Source organism: Saccopteryx leptura, chromosome 7 (genome assembly GCF_036850995.1).
Source record: "Saccopteryx leptura isolate mSacLep1 chromosome 7, mSacLep1_pri_phased_curated, whole genome shotgun sequence".
NCBI lineage: Eukaryota > Metazoa > Chordata > Mammalia > Chiroptera > Emballonuridae > Saccopteryx > Saccopteryx leptura.
This window is the reverse complement of record NC_089509.1, coordinates 35,579,196-35,603,717: the sequence shown is the minus strand read 5'-3', so window position 1 is coordinate 35,603,717 and position 24,522 is coordinate 35,579,196. Positions and strand designations below refer to the sequence as shown.

Sequence of the window (24,522 nt, the reverse complement as noted above, 5' to 3'; positions counted from 1 at the left end):
ATGGCTGATGTGTTCTCACCACTGAAGACTCAACCTCCTTAGGAAGGCATTGCCAGGACGCTATGTCTAATCCCCACCCTGCTATGTTTAATTATGCCATCCGTTTTTTTTTTAATTTATATATATAAAGAGCTTAACAAATTCACTCTTATTTGTGCACTTGTTTCATTATTTGTTTTCTTTGTTGTGTAACTCTTGTCTGGAATGTGTGCTCTGTGACAGTAGCAAACAGGTCTGACATGTTTACTGTTATAGTCACAGTTCCCAGAACAGTGCCTGGCACATAGAAGGTGCTTAATAAATGTTTGTTGAACTTAATTCTAAATGAATTTAAATATACATATTATATGTTTATATATTTATATAAAATTTTGAATACCTATCCTCACAGAGCACTGGAGATTCAAAGGGAGAAAAGGAAAGAATCCTTGCCCTGAAGAGACTCAAAGCCTAGTGACTTCATGGAGTTGATTTTCTACTCCATTACACACCCATTAAGTTTCACTCAGCAACTAGCAGATGTCCTGGAGATTCAGGTAATCTGATTTCCAAAAATAGTCATCCACTCAGATTCTAGACTATTCATTGGTAAAGTGATTATACCTCTCATTTTGCCTGGGACAGACCCTATTTACAACTACTGTTCTGATGTAATTATTTTGCTCTCAAAAGTGTTCCTGTTTATATGCTAAACTACACGGATATTCTATTCCTTGTCAGCCAGTTCCTAATAATTGGTAATTATTGGTAGTTAGAGTGCTTTAACAACACAGACTACATCAATTGAGGAATGTGGAAAGTCAATTCATATATCTAGAAAGGGGCAACTTCTTAAGATAAAAGTCTGAGGGAAATATAGGATGGCTCTACTCTCCCAGTCCCAATTAGTGAGGCCACTAATGAGGCCTGGATTTCCCAAGATAAATTAAGGAGTTTTGAGCAGTGCAAATAAGAGTTATATGCAAAATATAAAATAGGTTGATGATTCTTTATTGTGCCAGAAACTAATCCTCAAACTTCACTTACATTTCCTCATACTAATTATTATGACTTCTACTTTACAGATGATGAAATTGAGGGTTACAAAGGTTAAATTAACATCCAAGGTCACAGAGCTAGAAATTAAGAAGTTTAGAACCCAAATACGCCTCTTTGTGATCTCCTGCCCCAACCACTAAGTCCATTGCTTCTTAGACAAATAAGTAAACAAGCACAGAAGTTGACAAAAGATTCCTCTACTTAAGTTGATTTGGGGAGTTTAGGTTAAATAGACCATGCTATGTAGGGTACTTTTCTACAAGACATTTTTCTGTCTACAACATGCCAAAGTGCTTGGTACATCTTCAAGGAGTGATGTGAGCATAGTGTCTACATCACTAATGGAGCCATGGCACCTTTTTTTTGTCAGGAGGACTAAAGTTTTGCAGATTAAGCTTTGGCCAACGTTGCTTTAGGAACTTGAACAGGATCAGCTATCCTCTTCCCTGTGTGTCAGCCTTCCATGGTGTAAACAGAGACCCATACACTGAGTCCACATCAAGGTCTTCCTTTGTGGGCCTCCAGTTTCCTCAGCTCTGTAAGGAAGAGAAGATCATCCTTGTAACCCTGAGACTTCATGGTAATAGCATCTAATACCTACATCCATGCTTTTAACTACCTTTCATTGTGCCTTTTCATCTGCCATACTGAACTTTCTGGTTTTTCACTTCATCTTCTTTTCATTTACAAGCCTAGAATTCTTCACAGGGAAACCGATAAGTTGGTTTTGGTCAACATTCTTACTACTTAAGTCAAAGCTTGACCATTTAGAGCACAAAAGATAGAGATGAGGAAAAAAAGAACTTCGCATACAACAGAGCGAGAACAAATACATGGGCCAGTTTTAGTCCTCTCTGACACTTTTGAGGTTGGTGAGTGAGGGAGGGGGGTGGATATGAAGGAGGGGTGGGTAGGGGTGGAGGTTTGTACCTGCATTTTTCAACTGAGCATAATGTGTTTTCTGGGTACAGCCTAGGGTGCTTCTATTCCAGGATGGGGGAGGCAACAGATAAAGAAATTAGAGGGCAGAAACTTAATCCCTCCTACCCATTCTCTTTGCAACAAGGGCAATACTGACCTTGAATGTTTCTGTACCCAGTGCGGTAGAGTTGAGTTTCTAATGGCTTTTGTCAGTCATTTATGAGTGTTCTCCACTTTTCTTTCTTCTCTGCTCCTACCATCCTTGCCCACTCCTCAAAATCTTTCTGCCTCCTCCTCAGTGACTGAAACTGACAGGTTTCAGAAGCCAGTTTATTACTGTGACCCAGGCAAACCAGGGTCTGAAATAACCTGGCTAAGCTACTGTTTTATGGCCTAGATACCTGAGACAAACCATTCTTCTCCAAAACAACCACTTAACCCTTCCCCACCCAAGACCTGCTTCCTATGTTTTATAAGGGTGTCTTAACTTGGGTGACAAATGTTTTTCCTTTCATACACGTTTATGTGACTTCTGCAGATCAGCCATATTAAAACGTTTTTTTAAAAAAAAAATATGCACACAGATTCAATTTTCCATCTCTTCCTGGATTGTACAGTCCCATCCATCTGCAAAGTGTCCTTGGAGTCTTCAAGTTGTCCCGCAGAGCTTTGATTGGGGAAATAGATCCCGCACGGTCACCCTAGAGGGCGCACTGTTTACATTTTCCCGCAAGTAACCAGACAGCCCTCGCTCCCAGGCTCCATAAAAGGGGAGGAGGCGGATCAGTTTCCTTCTCTCATTGAGAAAGAGGATTGGAAGGCCGAGCGTATAAAGCCGCGCAGAGAGCGTGAAACAAAGCAGTCGGATCGGAATTGGACTTGGGAAGCGCGGTGTCTTGGAGTCAGGCATAAAACTTGAGGGGAGTAACGAGCCTGCTTCTCCAGCTCTGCTCCTCTGCGCCGCGCTTCAAGGGTTCCCACCAGCCTTGCGATTTTATTTTTATATCTGTGTTTTATATAGAGAAATATATATTTTTTCCCTTAAGAGAAAATTCCTGTTTCAAGAGAAAATAAGACAAGATCAATGAAGGAGAGAAGAGCCAGTCAGAAATTATCCAGTAAATCTATCATGGATCCTAATCAGAACGTGAAATGCAAGATAGTAGTGGTGGGAGACAGTCAGTGTGGGAAAACCGCCCTGCTGCACGTCTTCGCCAAAGACTGCTTCCCCGAGGTGAGTGTGGCAAGCCGGAGCGGGGGTGGGGGTGGGGGAGCGCGTGGGGTCTCCTGTCTCCGGGTGGATTTCCGTTTGCTTTTCCCTTTCACCCGTTTTTTTTTTTTTTTTTTTTTTTTAGGCCGTTTTTTTTCTCACCCCTTACAACTTTCCCCGTGGTTAGACTGCCGGGAGAGGGAAAGTGGGCAGGAAAAATTTAGGGGTTGGGACGCTCCCGCACATTCTGCTGTTAGCTTCTGAAACTTGTCCGGGCCTGTGTGCAGAACCCGGGGTGGGGAGATTTGAATCCTCAAGTCTTGGAGAGCGGGTGGGGCGAGTGAGGAGTCAGACGGGGCTTTACATACGCATGTTTAGTGTGCTATCTAGTGTGTGCCTTTAAAAAAATTTTTTTAATTGGGTTTTAAATTGAGAAGACAGTTTTTCAAAGGGTGTACTGCGGTGTCGTGCATTTTAAGATAACCGCTTTGCGTTCTTTCCTTCTGTCCATTTTGTTTGTCCAGAATTACGTCCCTACAGTGTTTGAGAATTATACGGCCAGTTTTGAAATCGACACACAAAGAATAGAGTTGAGCCTGTGGGACACTTCAGGTAAGAATCATCGAACCTCGTGGTGCTTGGTGCGGGTTTCCAGACGCTCCAGGTTGCGGAGCGGGTCTTGGGACCGCGCGCCTGGCAGCTCTCAGTACCGGCCGGCGTGCCACCAGCGCTCTAGCGCTCTGCTCCCCTCCGTTAACGTTGCCTTTTCCGAGGGATTCCCAAGGTACCCGCTGGTTGAAAATTTTGGCCCTTCTGGTGGGAGAGAGGGGAGGGCAGTGGGAAGGAAAAGCGCCGTGTGCCCGCACGGTGACCCCGCGGTGGGAAGCGCTTGTAAGCCAGGTGGCCAGGGACGGCTGGCTCGCGGGGCTTTGCCCCAGTCGTTTTGCAGCTGCCAAGGTGGCTGGGTATCGGGGTGATGCGTGCGCCACCGCGCAACCACCTGGCTCCGGCGGGCACCCCTCCAGGATCTAACCTACTGATTATCTGGGACGCGGGGAGCTCGGCGGGGGTGGTGGGAAGTGGGAGGTGAGAGAAAATCCCTGAAGCTACGCAGTTACGCTCGGATCCCGCCCTTGGGAGTGGGGGGAGGGAGTAAGTGCGCGCAGGCAGCCGCGGCGCTCGTGACGCCTACCGCCAGGAATGCGCTGGCAGCCGGGGCAGTGCGCGGCGGGCTGGATCCCGGGTCTCCGCTCCAAGCGGCAGTTCTGGGGGCCAACCTGCAGATCCGAGTCCCCCAGCTTCCCCTCCCCCGCTCCTCGTGACTACGCTCTCTCCCGCCCCGCCCTTGCCATTCCCTCCTGACCCCTGTTGCATCACCCCCCGCCTGGCTACAAGGCCGCCTCGGCACTGTTCGCCTTTGACCTTCCCGTCCAGTTGAATTATTGGCTTCATGGTGAATTATTTTCAAGAGTCTGGGGTTCAAAACTGGGTTATCGCCTTCTCACGCGCCCACCCATCTACCTGGCGCGCGGCGGTGATGGGGAGGGCCGGGTACCCCGCGGTGGTAGGGGAGGCTTCCAGCGCGCTTCTTTAGGGGTCCCGGCGGGGTCTAACTCGGTGATTGTCGGGGGCACCACCTGGAATCCTAGTCTGGGATCCGGGTGCCGGGGGGGGGGGGCGAGGGAGCCCGTTTTGACCGAGGAGATTGCCTGGGTGGGAGGAGCCACCGCGCTTCTGTCTGGGGGCTCCGCGGCGAGCCGAGCCAACTCCCCAGCAAAACCAGGGCGCAGGTGCGGACACGCAGGTTTTGCTGTCAGGCGGCGGACGCCTCAAGATGGAGGAACGCTGACTGGGAGTAGCCTCGTGGCGGTGCTCCTGGGCAGTGCGAGTTCTCCACAGCTTTAGGCTTTAACCTCCGGAGTCCCGGAGGGGTCGGGGTTTGAGAGCACGAGGAGGGGCCCAGACAGGCGAGGGCCGCTGGAGGCAGTCGGTGCACAAAGGCGAGCGGGAAGTCTCGCACGAGCGCCTCTCCTGGTCGCTGCCAAGTGCTCCGAGTTCTGCAGTGAGAAGCGCCGACTGTCTTTCCCGGGAGATTCAGACTCTTCCTCGAGCACTGCCAAGGGCAGCAGAACCAGGACCTCATTGTGTTTTGATGCGGGGGTTGCACACACAGTCTTGCAGCTGTAGGGAAGGTGTTCATAGACAGAATGCGAGTTTTTTCTTACTTCAGTAGTTCCTATCAACAGCATTGTCACCGAGTCTAGTACAGTACTTAATGGGATCTAATTCCCAGACAGTATCTGGTATTTGTTATACCTGGTGGGCAGGACAGCTGGTTTGGTACCAATAATTAGAACCAGTACTAACACCCATCTCACCCCCATCCCTTGTTTGGACCTAATGCATGTTAAGTATTTAGGGTGGGGGCCCTGAGTTTGATCCAGTTGTTGATAGGAAGCTGTGTTTAGAGTTTAGCTACTGGTTACCTGGGTTTCTGTGTACAAATTCCCTACCTCCCTCAGTCTCAACATCTGAAAAAAGAGGGGATAGAGTGCTAGATAATGTGCAGTATCTCTCCCAGTCGTTTGCTTCCCAGTTGTTAGCACACTGCACAAGCACTTAAGTCTTTTTGTTTCCCAAGATGATGTTGGTTGGTTTAAGTCCTCAGTCCCACTGGATCTGGCATCCTGTGCTGGGGTTTTCACCAACCACAAAGCAGGCCAGGTTCTGAGCAGAGCCACTGCTTCCTGGTGCATTTAGGACTGAGTCTCATTTGGGTAGGGGAGGAGCATGGATAGGCTTATAAGAATGCTGGATTATATACATGCCCTTTCTCAGGCTTCAAGAGTCACAGGACCACCAACAGAGATTTTTCGATTAGGTGCCCAAAGGGCTAAATTGAGGTTTTTTAGGAGAAAAAAAAAAGACATTGTTTTTCAAAGGCTAGACAACAAACAAAATGTGGGCAGTTTATAGTTTGAAACTATGCTTCACACGTGTGAATTAATATCACTTAAGGTATTTTCCTGTATTTAATTCAAATTATATGGTTTGTATACATAACATCATGTCTCACACAGTAGTCACACAATAAAATCTGTTGCATGAACAAATGAATATGCATAGTTTCCAAGGAAATGAGATTTCCTGACATTCATTACTACTAAATTACCTGTGCACAGAGAATGGCAACTTTATAAACATTGCCTTTCATCAAATTAAAGATAATCACCTGAAATGAAGTCTACGGTAAGATAATCACTTGTATTTTTATGTAATGGAACAAAACCTATGCATATTTAACTAAAACATAAAGGTTTGAACAAACTGTGATTAAGAAAATATCACTGCAAAATTATTCCGTAATGAAATCTTTGTTTGAATTGAGGTTTATACAAATGGGGAAAAAAAGGCATAAGGGGATTAGTTAGAACCCCATTATGTTGTTTGTGAAACAAAATATTAGTTAGTTAAACAGCTACCAAGCACTGCTTAAATTCTAAGAATAGACTGTTTCCACCAAAAATGGTTTGTCATTCATGAGCAAAAATACATGTAGCAAGAATCATTGTATCAGCAGCTAATCATTTCAGTCCTTAACACTTTTTCATTGCTATTCCTCTACCTTTTCATGGTAAATTTCTACACAGGATGATTTTTTGACAGATGTTTGACATTTTCTTTGCTCACTAAGACATTTGTTTAGTTCAGGTTGTGAAAATAATTGCATATACCTTATGCCTCTTGATATGTTTATTTTTTCCAACTGTTATCAATTTAACTCTGGAGATAAGGTCCAAACTAAGTCTCTAAAGTCCTCAATGTCAAAAAAGTTATTCCTTTCTAAAACTTGGTGAAAGTTAAGAGATTTATTTAGGCCTAAGTTATATGTGCCTAACTTCTCTTATAAAGAGAGATTGCATAAACATTATCCTTTTAATGACATTCAAGTCCTGTTTAGCCTCCTAGCAGTGGGGCAGGCATTGAGGAGACAAAAGCAATTCTTCCTTTATCTGGCTTCTGTACTTGGAAGGCTTCTCATAAGAGGTCTTCTTTTCCCGCAGCAGTCATACAATATGCTGAGACAAAGCTCTGTCAGTTGGGTATAGGAAAGAACATCAAGTGGGAGTAGGCTATGTGGGGCCTCTTTTCACCAAGAGAAGAGATAATTCATTCCCCATTTCTTAAGGCACAGAAATTTAACAGTGCCTTTATTCTTTCTCCAGCTCCCTTTATTCTGCACCTACTATGTTTGTGCAGGCCCTGTGTTAAGCCGTAGAGCTAATAAAATAGGGCTCTGCCCCAAAGAGTAATACAATCCAGGTGGGACGGAAAGTGAGAAGAAAGAAACTCTCCTCACTTAGTGTAGCTCATATTCAACTTCTGATGAGGTTCTTGCGCCCAAGTGCCCTGTTTCACCTGGTTCAGTGTATTTCCATTATCAGGCATCCCTAGTGCTGATAGACCCTCCTCAGGCAGAAGACAGATCTGCCCTCCCACCTCCAGTGTGCACACTGTCGAAGGCTGTTTAAAGTCAACCCAGCTCCCCCTTTTCGTTGATAAGATGGACATTTTTATTAACAGTTGTAGAAACTCTTCAAATGACTGTCAGATTTACTCAATGATTTTCTGCAAAACCGTGGGTCATGGTTTTAGCATTTGGAGCTGATAAGTTGAAGTCAAAGTAGTTCTAAATATCACGTGCTTCAGAATCTGCCATATTTGCCAAGCATGAAAGCAGTTTGTAGCAGGAGCCAAGTACCTACTAGTAGTAGAAACAGTCATTTAAGGATTACCTTATCTTTTCTTAGGTGATTTGATTGCAATGTGATGTCAGCACATGTGATTTAGGGAGTAATAATCATTCATTCTAGCTTTTAACCAAAACAAGTCAACGCACACTTTATATAAGGCATATTAGTTTTAAAATACTCAATTCTGCCACTAAAATTTTCCTACAATAACTATGCTTTTGTCTCATTGAAGACACTTTTGAATCTTGTCATGATATAAGCTGCTTTTAGGCTCTTCTGCTAAAGTTAGCACTTCCTGTATTAGTTTCTAGCATTATTAACAGAGAATGTAGTAAGTTATATAATTATAAATACTTAAAGGAAAAGATAAGAAAGAAAAATTTTAACATCTCATGGCCTGACTTTAAGGACAAACTCCTAGAAATGTAAGTCTATCTGTATTATTTGTAGCTTGTATGTAAGTTTAAAGGATAGTCTTCATGACAAGCATGCTATTGAAATTTCTTAACAGCAGTGGAAGTGTTTCAGCTGTGTTGGAGATTAGTGTATAATTAATTCAGAAAAAAGCAGCTTCAGAGGAGATCACTGGTCCCTCTTTTTGTGATTTAAGGTGTAAATTAACACATCAAGGCAAGACATATAGAAAAGATTATAAAACCGGTAAGCATTTTGAGGGCATTCTGTGTGCATGAAGCATGAACTCTGCTAGATGCTGTGGGAGCAGGGAGGGGACAGTGGAAAGCTGAGTACTCACAGCTCCTGCCCTCAAGATACTAACAGTCTGATCTTTGGTGCTCTAATAGTTGTTAACAGAGGGGTAAGCCTGAGCTTCTAAAGCTGGTTTCACTTAGCAAAAGGCCACAGTAGTTCTAATATCATGTAGTTTTCCGTTGTCCAGCCCAAGCCCCTGCCTTGGGACTCATTGCTCATTGAAGCACACCATAATTTCTTCCTTATCTGTAGGAGTTGACTCAGTTCTTTTTTTTTTTTTTTTTAATGGGGTGACATTAATAAATCAGGGTACATATGTTCAGAGAAAACATCTCCAGGTTATTTTGACATTTGATTACGTTGCATACCCATCACCCAAAGTCAAATTGTCTTCTGTCACCTTCTATCTGGTTTTCTTTGTGCACCCCCCCCCCCCAACCACCACACTCTTGTCCATGTCCCTGAGTCTCATTTTTATGTCCCACCTATGTATGGAATCATATAGTTATTAGTTTTTTCTGATTTACTTATTTCACTCAGTATAATCTTATCAAGGTCCATCCATGTGGTTGTAAATGATCCGATGTCATCATTTCTTATGGCTGAGTAGTATTCCATAGTATATATGTACCACATCTTCTTATCCAGTCATCTATTGAAGAGTCTTTTGGTTGTTTCCATGTCTTGGCCACTGTGAACAATGCTGCAATGAACATGGATGGGGGTGCATGTGTCTTTACGTACCAATGATTTTCAGTTTTGGGGGTATATACTCAGTAGAGGGATTGCTGGGTCATATGGTAGTTCTATTCTTAATTTTTTGAGGACCCACCATACTTTCTTCCATAATGGTTGTACTATACATTCCCACCAACAGTGGATGAGGGTTCCTTTTTCTCCACAGCCTCTCCAACACTTATTACCTGTCTTGTTGATAATAGCTAATCTAACAGGTGTGAGGTGGTATCTCATTCTAGTTTTGATTTGCATTTCTCTAATAGCTAATAAAGATGAGCATCTTTTCCTATATCTGTTGGCCATTTGTATTTCTTCCTGGGAGAAGTGTCTGTTCATGTCCTCTTTCCATTTTTTTATTGGATTGTTTGTTTGTTGTTGAGTTTTATGAGTTCTTTGTATATTTTGGATATTAGACCCTTATCTGAGCTATTGTTTGAAAATATCGTCTCCCATTTAGTTGGCTGTTTGTTTTGTTGTCAGTTTCTCTTGCTGTGCTTCTTAGTCTGATGTAGTCCCATTCATATATCTTTGCCTTCACTTCCCTTGTCTTTGGAGTCAAATTCATAAAATGCTCTTTATAACCAAGGTCCATGAGTTTAGTACCTATGTTTTTTTCTATGTAATTTATTGTTTCAGGTCTTATATTTAGGTCTTTGATCCATTTTGAATTAATTTTAGTACAAGGGGACAAACTTTCATTCTTTTGCATGTGGCTTTCCAGTTTTCCCAGCACCATTTGTTGAAGAGGCTTTCTTTTCTCCATTGTGTGTTGTTGGCCCCTTTGTCAAAAATTATTTGACCCTATATATGTGGTATTATTTCTGAGCTTTCTATTCTGTTCCATTGGTCTGAGTGTCTTATTTTTCTGCCAATACCATACTGTTTTGATTGTCGTGGCTCTATAATATAATTTGAAGTCAGGTATTGTAATGCCCCCAGCTTCGTTCTTTTTCCTTAGGATTGTTTTGGCTATTTGGGGTTTGTTTTGTTTTTTTTAATTTGGGATTTTTTATAGTTCCATATAAATCTGATGATTTTTTGTTCCATTTTTTTAAAAAATGATATTGGAATTTTGGATGCACATTCCCAAAAAGAGTATTTTGTTTCTTCTACAGGTTCAGATTAACTGGAATTATGAACAAATTTTATGAAAACTTGGGAGGGGTTCACATCTGTGTTGTTATAAAAATAGAATCAATATTTCCCATTTCTGGGGCAATGCAGACACAAAGTTGGAGAGTCAATGAGGCAGAAGTAAGGTTCCTATTTTGGAGCTGTAAAGACAGAATTAGCCTTCAACTCCTAGTTTTACTGAGATACTTTAAAAATATAAGAATCCAAATATTCAACTTAAAGTGAAACTATGGTAAGTCACATAGCTTTAGGGATAAGAGTAGATACGGATAATCTTTTTTAAGAAAAGGACATTGTCCTTCAGTAACAGATTAAAGATTTTGTGTTCCATATAATACTTGACTTCCTGGAGAAAAGCCCCACGATGAGTTGAGTTCACCTTGCTACATCCTATGTCATCAGGCTCACTTTTCAAAACCAAAACCAGTGTAGTGTGCACCACACCTGGTCAAACTTCTGAGGCAGCTTATGTCCTATGTCAATGGCAATTTGTTTTGTCAAAGGGGTGTGGGGGTCTCTGAGTAGAGTTGTCAATAGATAGTAATTGAGAAGACATTCACAGGGCATTAGAAAATGCCTGAGGCGCAACTAATTCACTTGGCACAGCCCACCAAGTACCATAAGCTAGCTGGAGAAAGTATTGATCCTTGGTATCATATCTACATGCAAAAAACAAAAACAAAAGACTAGATTAATGAGAAAACATCTGGTTATTTCAGGTGGCATTAGAATGACCAATAATTAAGCAAGGTTGGAGAAAACCTAGTGCTAAATGGGGATTAGATTTAAAAAGAGCTAGAGACAGATGTAGACTTCGAGAGGGAATTTATACTTTTTTTTTTGATCTGTAGTTTAAATTGAAATTGTTATGAGGTGGACAAATCTCCCAATGTAGTTTTATATAGTGCTTATTGAAAATCACCATCCAAACTTAGAGCTATCTGTTCTGTCTTCGTTTATCTCTTACAGAGTTTAAGGGTAAAAACTTAAGAGCTGAACCTGGTTTTGGAACTTTAAGCTCCTAGGGATCATTACTACCTATGATCAAACTGGTTTTCTGCAATTTTGTCCTTGGTAGTCACAACATAGGCAACCACAAGTCTTTGGCTTTTTTGTAAATTCCTGTCCTCTCTCTTTCTCTAACAAGATTAGCTTAAGTTAGACTTCAACTTTCACAATCTTAGTTTCTTTGATAATCATTAAATGTAAGCCTGCTTCCAGTTGGGAAGGATAATAAAGAATTTTACGAACTGAGTCAAATGAAAAAATATTCCTTGTTCCTGGATAGGAAGAATATAGTCAAAATGACTATATTACCCAAAGCGACATACAAATTTAACGCAATTCCCATCAAAATTCCAATGTCATTGGAATATGCATTGCTATTTGCACATATGGTTTGCAGGGCACACTTCTGGGAAGAGAGCTCAGGGTCTTACACTGTGCCAGACAAAAGTTCTTCTCAGGCTTGATTGACATTGCTGGTTGGGAGTTTTCACTCTGAGTGGAGGTGGCGTGAAAAAAACTGGATCCAATGGTAACTGGTGGTCATCTCATGTTAGCTGCTGTTTGGTGCAGATCTTCTCTTGGTGGCCACTGAAAATACCGAAAGTTAACCTATTTTCTCTGCCGAAGATATACAACATTCCTAATTTTATTGTTCTTGTTAAGAATTTCTTAAAAGAGAATGGAAAGTTTTCCAACTTAAGTTTCAAGTCAAAGAGGTCACATTTATGGAATATTAAACTAGAGGAGTTTTTAGCTCTCCGATACCTGTCGATCCTCACGTGTTTGAACTGGTTTTGCACAGGTTCCATAAAGCCTCCCTTTTGGGCATGAATCTTCTTACGTATATATTTAATGATGTACATATATGGTATGCTCTGTCTTTGTGAAAGGATAACGTAAACAGGCAGGTATGTGTCTGCAGAATTAGTTTCTGGGTGAGGCTCTGGGAGAGTGTTCTGGGCTTGAAATACTGCTTTCACTCAGAGGTAATGATCTTGAAGACAAAGATGTATGACCTGACATTTCTAAGGCCTTGTGGAACTTTGCTGATGTTTGCCAAATTTATGGAGAATCACAAATGTGGACTTATTCTAATCTACACCCAAGCAAAGACGGGGAGGGGAGAAGGTGCATATGTGGTTTAGTTGTTTCTTTACCATTCAGATTTTCCTGAAGTTATTCCTTTATGATCTGATAGGTTAATAAGAAAGGACTTTGGAATAGTGCTGTGTGCTTAAAATCTCACATGGCATAATAAGAAAGCTCAGTACCTAGACTTACTGGATTTATCACATTCTCGGGGCAAGGGTACATAGATCAGCACCTACTGTGTACACTGCAGTTAGAGTTCAGTGCTTTCCCACATGGTGAAAAATGTTCAGTGCTCTTTCTCTAGTACGTATTATGTTTAGTTCCCCAGTTACCTTAGAAGATTTACACCTGCCTCCTTAAAAATATATATAGAAGTAAATGTTAATGCTTTTTTGGCCTAACGGACTGTTTTAAGACTTTCTGGAGGGATGTGGGAGTGAAGGGCAGGCATTGTTCCTGTTTCATGGGCTTATTTGCAGCTCCTTACTTTGGTGTTGGTGCCGCCTCCCCATATTGCTTCTCACTTCACAGGCCATTCCTGGAATTCCTCTCCGTCCTTTCTTGGCTGGTGAATTGCACCACACATGCCTGTGATTACACTGCGCACTCAGCTTTGCTTTCTTTTGTCCAGTAGCTTGGGCTTCAATAGAAGAGAACAGGGAAGAACTCAGAGTGCTTAAACACAGAGTAAACACTGTCAAGTTAACACAGGAGCTTTTTTTTTTTTCTTCTTTTTTTTTGTCTTGAAGGCCCTGCTTAGCTGATGAATTGTTAGATTTTTTTGGTTAGGTAGATTTTTAAAAAAATATTCTATATCAGTTATTAACTAGGAAAAAAAAAGAGACAATAGATTTTCCTACTCCAAAAGAGTTTTAACCTTACCCTATCAAAAAATATGATGAATAAGTGGTCTTGTTACTTTTAATGATAAATTACTCTTGCAGTTAGTGGTTAGACAAATTATGCTTATTACTAATAAATGTGGGGTCAGTTATATTACTACCTTTGGACACTCCTCTTGACCTAAAAACATGCTGTTCAATCACAGAAGTAACATTCTTAAGCAAATCTTGTTAAAGCTTTAAAAAATTATCTCTTTATATCTATAAGCAAGGTGGTTTGTTTTTCATGAACCTTTACATACATATGTATGTTTTCATTCAAAATAGTAAGCCAAATAAAAAAGAAACAAACAAACCTCCATAAGAATGTGGTGGAAGTTGCAAACTGTTCCATTTTTAGTCAGGACAGTCTCAGTTTTGCAGATGTTTGGGTGTGCTCACTAAGCAGGGTAAGCAGATTGCTTGATTCTAGTAATCCAGCCGGACTCTCCAGCCCTGACACAGGCGGACACAAAGCCAGATCCTCTTTGTGGCTGATCTCGCGTGGGGGAGGGAAACCCAGTACACAAAGGGTGGGAAGGGTCTTCTTTGCAGCCACATAATGACTTAGATGATGAAACCATTTTCTTGGTAGTCCTCATTTTAATTATACTATTTTAATATCTTTGTAATTTTTCACCGTCTTTCCTAAATTTTGCACTTGGAAAAGATGGTATCCATTGTTATGCAGAGTAGTTGCAGATCTGAGGTTAGCAATGAGTGCTCTCGTTTTGTCACGAGTAATGTTCTGAAGGAATAAAGGCACCTGGAGACGCCTGTCCTCCCAAGTTCAGGTCTGATTGAGACTGGGAAGCGAGTGGATTTCTAAGAAAGGACATCTCTGAAGCCTAATTAGGTTTCTGACAACCCTCATTGTTGGAAAACTCTAATTTTATGGACTTGGCATCAGCTCCTCTCCTGTTGACCTGAAAGAGTAGGGGAAGTCTGGTGTACATGGCTGGTATTTGGATTTTCACTCTGTGATCTGGAATTTTCTGACTCCATGTTCGGAAAAAAAGTCCCTAATGTTCACTAATGTTCATAGTAGCAGCTGTGTTGCAGTTGGACTTTGGACACAAACAGGAGAGGCTTCAATTCAGAACTTCAGAACTTTACAGAACAAGTAGAGAAAGATGGTATATCTGTTCAGAGTGATAAGTCATTTCCTTTCCGATGCCTCTCAATATTGCTTAAGTTAGTGAATTATCTGTGAGTTATTCTCTTACCTTCACATTTCTTTTAAGAGTTTGAAAAGGCAGGAGCTACAATGTCATTTCAGGGAAATCCTCATTCAAATATGCCTTAATATTTAAAATGACTTGATTAAAAAAAAAAAAAAAAACCTGAACCATTTAAGCTTCTGTAAAATGTCTTTCGGTTGTCAGTCTGTGCAGCCAAGGTTCTGATTCTAGATGTGGGGAGGGAGCTGGTGCAGCTCATGAAAAATATTAGCTTAGGTTGTTCATCCTTACTCATACACTTTCTTTCTGATTCCTAGAACGTTTCCTTCTCCCTTAACTGGTAGACACCTGGCTTGAAGTTGTCCGGTCCATGCATAAAACAGCTAGTGTGAAGGCCACAGTGTTCCCGGGTTCCCTAGAATGCTATATTGTGAATAAAGGATGATGTACCCTAACTACAATAACTTCCAGATCTCAAGGGTAGCCCGTTGAAAATTTTTGTTTTGATAGAAATGTAAAAGATTATTTTAAAAGCTGCTTTAGTCTTTCTCTCCTCCTGACTTTTTGACTATCAAGGTTTTGATTTATCAGGAGACAGCATGTCATGTTTTTTCTCCTAGAATTGAATGGTGATGTCAAAATGGAATTGGTTTTCAAAAAAACTTTGGCTTAGATTTTCTTTCTCTACTCTGGAGTCAACTGTGTATATGTACACACACACACACACACACACACACACACACACACACACACACACATATATGCATATTTCCTCTAGTAAAATGATTTTCATTTTATGCCTGTGAAATGTCAGAATACTGAAAATGACTTTAAAATATAAACAGCACTGGCAAACTTTGATTTTATAGCAACACTATTTTGTAATAATAGGCCTCATGTCGTTGCCCATCCTTTGGGAGTCCTAAAGGAAAGGAAGAAATTTCCTAAATGACTAGAAGGTCCTATGGTTAAACTAATTGACTGGTAACTTAAACCTTCAGGGAGCCCTGCATTGAAGTCAGGCCGGCCGAGGTCCTTGCATCATGCCTTGGCGTCACTCTCAGAGATGCAATTGTATAAAAAAGTGACATGATCCATTGTGGCATTTTTACATGCTGTAGTTGTAACAGGAAGAGAAGCTGTGTAGGATTCGGGGGTAAGTGTGGGTAAGCCAGCTAAAAGGTCAGTGGCTTACCCACACTTGTAACTTTGAGGTAGGGTGGCACAGTTAGCTGTTTACTGTGGTTCTTTTTGAATAGCTGAACCTACCTTTCCCTCCCTCTGTCCACTCAACCCCATCAACTGTCAGTGATTTTGAGTTTTGGTCTCTTTCCAAAGAAGTAGCTGCAATTTCTGGTGCTGGCTGCCATTCACCTTTCAATAGTACCAACCCAACCATAACCAAAGTTAATACTTAACTGATCTCTTACCAAAGCCAGGCCCTGCCTGGATTTATTTAATCCCAAGTAGATACTGTCACCTTCATTGATGAATGGAGAGTCTGCACAGAGTCCTAAAGCAATCCTGCTCCCTCCTTCAGTAGTGGAGGTGGCTTTGCATCCTGGCTGTCTGGCTCCAGCAAGCTTCTTCTCTTCACCCAGGTGCCCCGGGCTTTCCTCTTAAACTGTGCAGATTTCAGAGATGAGATCCTGGCTCCTCCCTTTGAATTTACATCAGCCTTTGTTCTGGTTTTTGCATTCATTCTGAAGAATTAGAGGAGGTGGGAGTGCCCCCCCCCCCCGTGTGATATTCAGGGAATTTAACTCAAAAGGGCAGGGTTAATGCCTGGCAGACAATGGATTTTCATCTGAAAACTTGTGTATCTTTGTCTCTTCTCAGGTTCTCCATATTATGACAACGTCCGGCCCCTCTCTTACCCAGATTCGGATGCCGTGCTGATTTGCTTTGACATCAGTAGACCAGAGACTCTGGACAGTGTCCTAAAGAAGGCAAGTGCTGAGGAATGATGGCACAGTTCAGTACTGGCCCTGATATAAAATAGAAACATGTGCTTGGCAGGGGCTCGAGCAGTCCAGCTAATACGCTGCTATATATTTTGCAGTTAGAACATATGTGTCACCAGTTTTGATGATGAACCCACTTAAAGTTTTATTTCCTTTTAAAAAACAAAATACCCTTTAAAGAACCTCAGTGTTTATTTTTGGGGAGAAATTATGCAGCTAAAAATAATTATGTATGATTACTGTCAAGCATGTCTTCTTTCTTTTCTTCCTTCCTTCATTTATCCTATAGATTGTGTCTAGTTTATAGGTTTACATTGGACTTCAACTCAGACAGTGAAATGAATGCAATAATAGCTGTTTTAATAAAGAGGCTGTGTTTCAGTAATGATGTTATTTATTCGAAACAGAAGTAGAACTAATACAGGAGGAAGAGGGGTGTGTTTCCAGACATTAAACAAAGTGACTTGGAATTAGGTAGATGTCAGATACAAATAAAAGCAATCGTTGTAAACATGTTCTAGATGATAACACATTCCTGGTTCCTGGGGACAGAGGACCTAAGGGAAGCTCTAGTCAGAACCAGGGGAAGGTTAAGAAGAAGGGGGCCTGTTGCAAGTGGGTCCCAGGTACTGAGAAGGCCAGTGAGAGGAAGGGGAAGGAGCATTCCTTGGCCTCTACTGGGCTAGGACTCAGCCTCCAGGTAGTTACAGAAGGCACACGCTTGACTGTGACCAGCTTTGTCAGCCACTCGTGGTTTTCTCAGTCCTGGCCTTGAGCCCATGGGGTGTCAAGAGTCAGGCCATCGGTAGAGCAGCCTCTCTCCACTGTGCACTGAGGCTTAGACAGAGAATATGGTTCAGACTAAGGCAGTGTGTGTGTTTTTATTAATTTATATTTTCTTATCACGTTTGATTGCTTGTCTTTTGTGTCATTATCAAATTAGGATTTGAAGGTGAGTCATCACCGTCTCTTTACTAAACATGGCAAGCACAGTTGGCTCAATGAAATATGAATTTCTTAACAGATCAAAGGCTCTATTTTACTTCTGAACTTCTTTCAATTTTGAGTAATTTTTCATTTATTGCAAATAATGCTAATGTTTGTCAGATTGAGGCAAGAATATACCTTTCCTGTCTTCCGTGCTTGTAAACAATTGCTAGACATGCAGGGGAGGCCAAAGTCATTACACAGCTGAAGAACAATATAATGGCATGTCTAGTGCTTGTCTGCAGATAAAAGAGAGTGCTTATTCACTATAGAGTTCTTACTTGATGTAGCATTGGATTATGCATAATTTATGATGAAAAGCCTTACTCCTGTTTTATTTTGCTTTCATCTTCTGAGACCAAATGAATAGTGACTTTAGCCTTAAAGATATTAATGAGTGTGTTTTACATTCGTGTGAGGTTTAAGGCTCATGATAACCCCTGCTATAGTTTGTTTTGATTAATTGAATCCTTTAAATCTTTGAATCTCAAGAAGGTTAGAGTAGCATAAAGCAGAATATATCATATCCTTTTTTTTTTCAATTCACCTTCCAGTTCTTTGCTCCAGTGCCATCAAGCACATGGTAGATGCTCTTAAGTAATTCTGGGTGGGAGGGAAGGGGGGGAAGGTAGGAGAGAGAAGGGGAGAAGGGAGGGGGGAAAGAAGGAATTGGTAGATAAATTAGGGTCTTATGGAAACTATAGTGCTCCTTTTAATCCACCGGTGTACTTGGGACTAGAGTTCATTGCCCATGGTACACCTGTAGATCTGGAAATGTCTCCGCTGTGTTCTTCTAAATTACTCCTGCAGTATGTCCCTATGATCTAGTATTATGTACATGACTTCATCACCTTCAACTTCTGAGCATTCCTTTTTGGAAGGCACAGTTATGTCTTAGTCATCTGTACAACCACCACAGTATTTAGTAAAGCACTTAATACACATTGGTGTGTGTGGGAGGGGAGATTCAGGAGGCACGGAATCCTGATCTCAGCCTCTCTCAATCCCTCCTCCCCAAGAGCCAGAGCTCTCCTGTGAACATTCTGAACTCCTGACTCCCATCCTGATTCTTATCTCAAGCTGGAGGAAGTGAAACCTCAAAAGTCATGCATTTGCTCTGTTAAGGGACAATTAAAAAGGAATCCTTTGCCAGATATTTCTGGAGGTTCTAATAATTCTTGTTAGGTCATAAAATAGCTAACCCAACTGAACTAAATTGAAATATTTAACAATGTATGTAACTTGAAGCTAACTCAAGGGCGTGTGAACCACAGGCCCATCAGATGCCTTCCTGATGGCCCAAGAGATGGGACTTTGCAATGTTGTGGTCTTCGTTGATTTAGCCAGTCAAATGGAAGCTCCTTAAAGGGAGACATTCTGTTTATTTGAAATCTCAATACAGATTTTGTGACATGGCAGCTGCTCCATCCTTCTTGATGGGATCAGTGAATGCATACCTGTGGCTGTGTTGGCTCTGTCTTCTTCCCAGCCCTCCCTGCCAGGAAGTGTCAGCTCAACACATCCAAGGATGTAATCACTTGTTATAGTATATAATTATACTTAAGGCACTTTTATCTTTCAGAGATACCCCAATAATTAAGAAATTACTGAAGCTACCTTCTGACAACACCCAACAAGCCTCTTGCTGTAGGGACAGATACTGAGTCATAGAAAGAGAGAAAAGATAATAATACACATAAGCCTTCCCTAATGGATCCACTTTAAAATGTAATAAAACTTAATATCTACTTAGGAGATAAATGCAAGTTTTCTTTTTCATTTGAAGTGACACTTCCTTTTAAATGTCCTTTGTGAGTCCCATTTTCAGTGTCTGCCAGTGGAGAAATTGTTTTTCATTATGTGAATGTCAGCGCTTTGTTAATTTTTCATCGTTTTTCTCCTCATAGTGGAAAGGTGAAATCCAGGAGTTTTGTCCCAACACCAAAATGCTGATGGTTGGCTGCAAATCTGATCTTCGGACAGATGTCAGTACATTAGTAGAGCTCTCAAACCACAGACAGACACCAGTGTCCTATGACCAGGTATGTATGTTGTCAGTGTGCCAATGTGGATTTTAAAAAGAATGACAGAAATGGATAATCACTCATAATAAATAAAATAAAAATAGTCACTTTTCTTAAGGCTCAACCAGTGGTCAAGTCCAAGTGCAAGACCGTTTTCTGAGATGCAGAATGAACACCATGTGTCCAGACTGGGACCATCTATCTGTAAATACAGCTAAAAGGGGCTGGTGCTTTGGGGGCCTGTGCCGTGACAGCAAGTGTCTGAGCTCCTCCAGAGCAGCCCCTAGCTCGAGTGAGTGTCAAGGCTGCAAAGTGATCTGGGCCAAGGTTTGGCTGAAATTGTGATACTTTGATGTTTGGACCCTCTCAAAAAGCTTTCTAATTTTTTTTTTTTTAGTGGTTTACTATGTATATATAAGGATTTATCCTTATATATGCATAGATAAGACAAGTTTGGGAACTTTTAAAATATGAGCACTCTGTTATTTAGTAGGATAATCATGTGGTATTTGATTACTGAGTATATAAACAGTGAGTGATAGGCTACCTTGTACATATCTGTAATTCCCACTGGATTTAAGAGGGAATGTGATCAAAATCAGTAATACTCTTTAAGAAAGTTAATCTTATTTTACACTCAGCAGCACAATAAATAAAAGAAAAAGCCTTTGCCAGTAAAGTAACACTGTCTTTTAGAGAGTCCTCATTTCTTCAAGTGTTTCCCCTAAGTATTTAGAAAAGCAGAGAATTGGTTTTAGAAATGTATTCTCTTAAAACTTACAAACAGATTCTAAAGAGCTAGAATTATTTTTTAGTATTCATTATTTTGTCTTGCATTTCTAATTAACAAACATTTTGTTATTTAATTAACCGCTTTGATGCACACATTGCTATTGTTCTATATACTGGATTGTGTGTGGTCCACGTTTAGAAATTATGTATTTTATGTTTGCTTAAGTTATAGATGTCACAACAGTAAGATTCCTTTCCTCAGTTTATTTTGGCCCTAAGAGTTAATTAGATAAGTCTCAGAATTAATTCTGTATTCCATCCCTTGTTCCTGTTTTTTAGTACAGCCTGTTGACTAGTCTTGAGTGCTATATACACTCAGGAAAAAAGAAACTGAGCGTGCCATGACATGCTAAACCAGGCTGGGGGCCGAATCACCCCTGCCAGAGCCATGTGCAGGGTGTACCCTCTATGGTCACGATATCCAGTGGACTTTCCAATAGTAGGAGAGGATTCTCTGAGTAACTCTACTTTGCTGTGATCTGGGAAACCAAAGTATCTAGTTACTGTTGGTTACACTTGATCGTGAAGATGAATCATCTCCTTAGATTCTCTCCTGCTTCTCTGAATCACCTCATACTAACTGCTGCACAGGGGCCTCACTTATTGTTGACCCAGTGACACTAGATCAGCCTGTAGCATCTCTGGGCTTTCCAGTAGTACCTCGGTCTTGACTGCAGGTATTTATGAAATAATAAAGGTGGTAGTTCAAATTTAAAAACTGGTATATTTTTTCAGCAACACTTGGAAAATTAGTTAACATGAGAAACGTTTTGGATGCATTATGATTTTGTAGTATCAGGAGATACTTTATCACTTTCCCCAAAGACTTATTACTAATGACAGTTACTTCCTTTACTTCTCAGGGCGCAAATATGGCCAAACAGATCGGAGCAGCTACTTACATTGAATGCTCAGCATTACAGTCAGAAAATAGTGTCAGAGACATTTTTCATGTTGCCACCTTGGCGTGTGTCAACAAAACAAATAAAAACGTTAAGCGGAACAAATCACAGAGGGCCACAAAGCGGATTTCACACATGCCCGGCAGACCAGAGCTCTCGGCGGTCGCTACGGACTTGCGAAAGGACAAGGCCAAGAGTTGCACCGTGATGTGAATCTCCGGTTATCTTTAAAGAGGACAAGGAAATTTCGTGTAAAAAAAAACACCACCAACAAAACAGAAAGGTGAAGTCTGAATGAAGTACGCAGCCAAAGTCACATATTCCGGAGGCTTAGGAGGCATTGGAAAGGATGCTCATCTTTTTGGACGCCTGTCCTTAGGTTCGGCATGTAGAACAAGTGGTGAGAAGCGAATACATTGAAGAGTTCTGAAGTGTGACTTGAGAAATATGCCAAAAAAGAGATTCGAATGGGCTAGAGGTAGATGAGCAGGAATGCGAGCACCTCCGAGAAGAAAAATCCCGCTCTGAATGGTGCTTGCATTGTTTTCTTTGTTGTAATCTATTCAAGAATCTCTATTTTGATTTAATTTTTAAATGTTTTAATCTCCTTTACAAAAAGTATATATTAATATACCGTCCTCACTGGGGAACTGGCACTGTGACCTTAGCGTTTAGTTTTCTAGAGGATGTGATCTAATTTCCTTCTAGCTCATCATTAAAATGGAAATTGTATCAGGACCCATGGGATATCCAGAGAAGTTTGTGAGGCTTTGAAATCTTGCCTTCCTGAAGATAGCTGCGCAAGATGGTCCTCATGAAAGGTTTTTGCAGTCTTGCAAGATACTCAGACGGGCACTACTACGAACACCGACTAGATCAAATAGGAAAGAAGTGTCGGTTTTTACTCAGTCTGATGGTTCTGTTTATCATTGTGATTGTCATGAAAAAGTGGTAAATTGCTCAAGGTAATATTTTTGTGTGCTGTTTAGAAAAGAGGGTGTGTGATATTTTTTGCCATCGTTAATGAAAATGCAGTCAAATGAAAGGTGTCTTGGTTTGACGTCATAGAATGAATGATCCAAGGGGGAAAAAATGTAGGTACTATTTTCACCTGAGGAAATAATGAAGGAATAGTAGCAGAAAGCACAGTTTGTGAGGAAAGCTGTCAGGACTTGTTACCAAGAGTACAAAGCAAAAAGGCCTATCATTTTGGGGATGAAGCTCCGAAGTTGGCAGCATCTGATGATCTGTTGGTGTATTTAGTTAACTTTCTTTAAATGAACATAAGAGAAGGACCCTCTTGTCCAAGCTTTAGAGACTCTTTAGCCAGAAGTTACGTCAAGGCCGTCCTGACAGTCACTTCGCTAGCCATTCCTAGAGAGTGATTGCTAAACCTCACTTAACAGATTCTGCCAAGGCCTGTGTTCAATACTTGATCGCTGTTGTTACATAAAATAATCAGCATTTAAAATAGTTTACAGATATTTTTGACCAGTTCCTTCTAGACCTTCTTTCAAAGAAGAAACCAGATTTGACCTGTTGGCGCTTGTTGAAAACGAGCTTTCTTTCCGATGATAAAGCTTCATTTTTGAAGTGTTGAAGCTGTTGCTCCCATTCAGTTGTGGCAGGAGAGGAGATTAAGGCAATGACAACACTGAGTTCCTATGTCTTACAAGCACTTTGTTTTGTCTCCACAAGAAAATACCATTCCAGCCATTTCCCACGACATACAGACGTTTTACCAACAACATAATACACTTTGATGCAGCATTATGCTTTGGGCAGTATTACAAAATAGCTGGCAAGTGCTTTCTGTATTTAAATATTGTACAAAGAAAATAAGTTATAACTGTTATAATGCAGAACTTTGGTTGCATTTTTTTTTAATGTTAAAGTCAGTTTGTATGTTTGTTTGGTCAATGTTTCTGCAGTATTTATTAAAACATACTTTTTTTTCCTTCCAATAAAAAAGTAACCACGTCTTTGTCTAAATGTGATCTGCCCTTTATGATCTACTCCCTGGTTCAGCTGTTTATTTTGTTCTGTGACAGAGATGATTACAGACAGAATTGGGCCTCACATTTCCAAACCTAGTAGCCTTTGGGATTTTTTGATTCTTAGCAATAGCAACAGTCTTTTTGGGGAAAGATGAATCTGCATATATAAAAGGTTTTAAGGATGATTTTAAATCACAAGAAGAAAATGGAGCATAATTGAGCTAAATGATTCCATCATAGAGAGAGCCATGGTACTGCCTGGGATTAACTTGTAGAAAATGTGGAAATTCCTTGGACACTAACAATGACACAGTCTGATACAGTCTCAGGTCATAGACTTAGTTCTGATGTTGTCAGAATTCAAGGTGGGTTGCCACCCTTGCCCTCTGAGACCCAAGCCTCAGCCCTAACCCAGCCATCCATCTTGCAATTCCTGTTTTTGTTCCCATACGCCAATTGTATAGATGACCCAGGGCCCTGCTATTGTAGCAATAAGGGGAGGGGGAAAAAGCAAAACAAAAATGGCCTTGTGTACAGTAGTAGCTGCATCTCAGTAACAGAGGATACAGCCCCCCACAGTGACCCAAAAGGTGTAAATAAAGGAAGCAGGGAATAGTTTAGAACCATGGGAAGCCTGGGTCCCCATAAACCCAATTGGTTCTGTGTTTAGCTGAAACTCTTACACATAAAATTTTACATAAATGCCCAAAGATACTTGGAGTGGGACTTTAAAACTTGGCTACTCTTTCTGTACAGTCATGTCATATAAAACCATCCTGTGGCTCTTCTTTTTCTTTTTCTTTTTTTTTTTTTTTTTTTTTGTTGCGGCTTTAGAAATCTTGAGGTATAGTTATTTGCTTGGAAAGAATTCCCAGAAATACAAACCAAAGGGAAAACCCAAGGATCTAGCCTGAGTCAGTGAATTAAAATGTATTGACGTTACAGAGGGTCAGCGAGTAGTAAAGGAAATAAAAGTACTTTCCTAATCCTTGGTGTTGAGTAACTTCTAAGCATAATATCTAAATCAGGCTTGCAAGAGATGAGTTTCTCAACAATGACTGGGCACAGGGGGGAAAGCAGCTGAGGTTCCACTGACCTGGCAGCATTTTATAAGTTGTACAGGGATGTTTCCCTCTGGTGAATTGTTCCTTTCCAGCAGCTTTACTTTCTTAAACCAAAAGGAAAAAA

At 41.0% G+C, this 24,522-nt stretch overlaps 1 protein-coding gene across 1 annotated transcript; it reads left to right on the top strand.

Annotated features, from left to right (window-relative positions):
- Positions 1–2,786: 2,786 nt before the first annotated feature.
- RND3 (Rho family GTPase 3) lies at positions 2,787–23,291 on the top strand. Its single transcript, XM_066345436.1, has 5 exons — positions 2,787–3,193; positions 3,694–3,781; positions 16,508–16,617; positions 19,527–19,661; positions 21,299–23,291. The coding sequence occupies exons 1-5, from the start codon at positions 3,044–3,046 to the stop codon at positions 21,548–21,550; spliced, it is 735 nt and encodes a 244-aa protein (XP_066201533.1). The 5' UTR covers positions 2,787–3,043; the 3' UTR covers positions 21,551–23,291.
- The last annotated feature ends 1,231 nt before the right edge of the window (positions 23,292–24,522 follow it).

Bases quoted from the DNA above. Each gene is read 5' to 3' on its own strand.
- RND3 (XM_066345436.1), top strand. From the start codon at position 3,044: ATGAAGGAGAGAAGAGCCAGTCAGAAATTATCCAGTAAATCTATCATG. The intron at 3,194-3,693 runs GTGAGTGTGGCA...TTGTTTGTCCAG, and splicing joins CCAAAGACTGCTTCCCCGAG to AATTACGTCCCTACAGTGTT. The intron at 19,662-21,298 runs GTATGTATGTTG...TTTACTTCTCAG, and splicing joins CACCAGTGTCCTATGACCAG to GGCGCAAATATGGCCAAACA.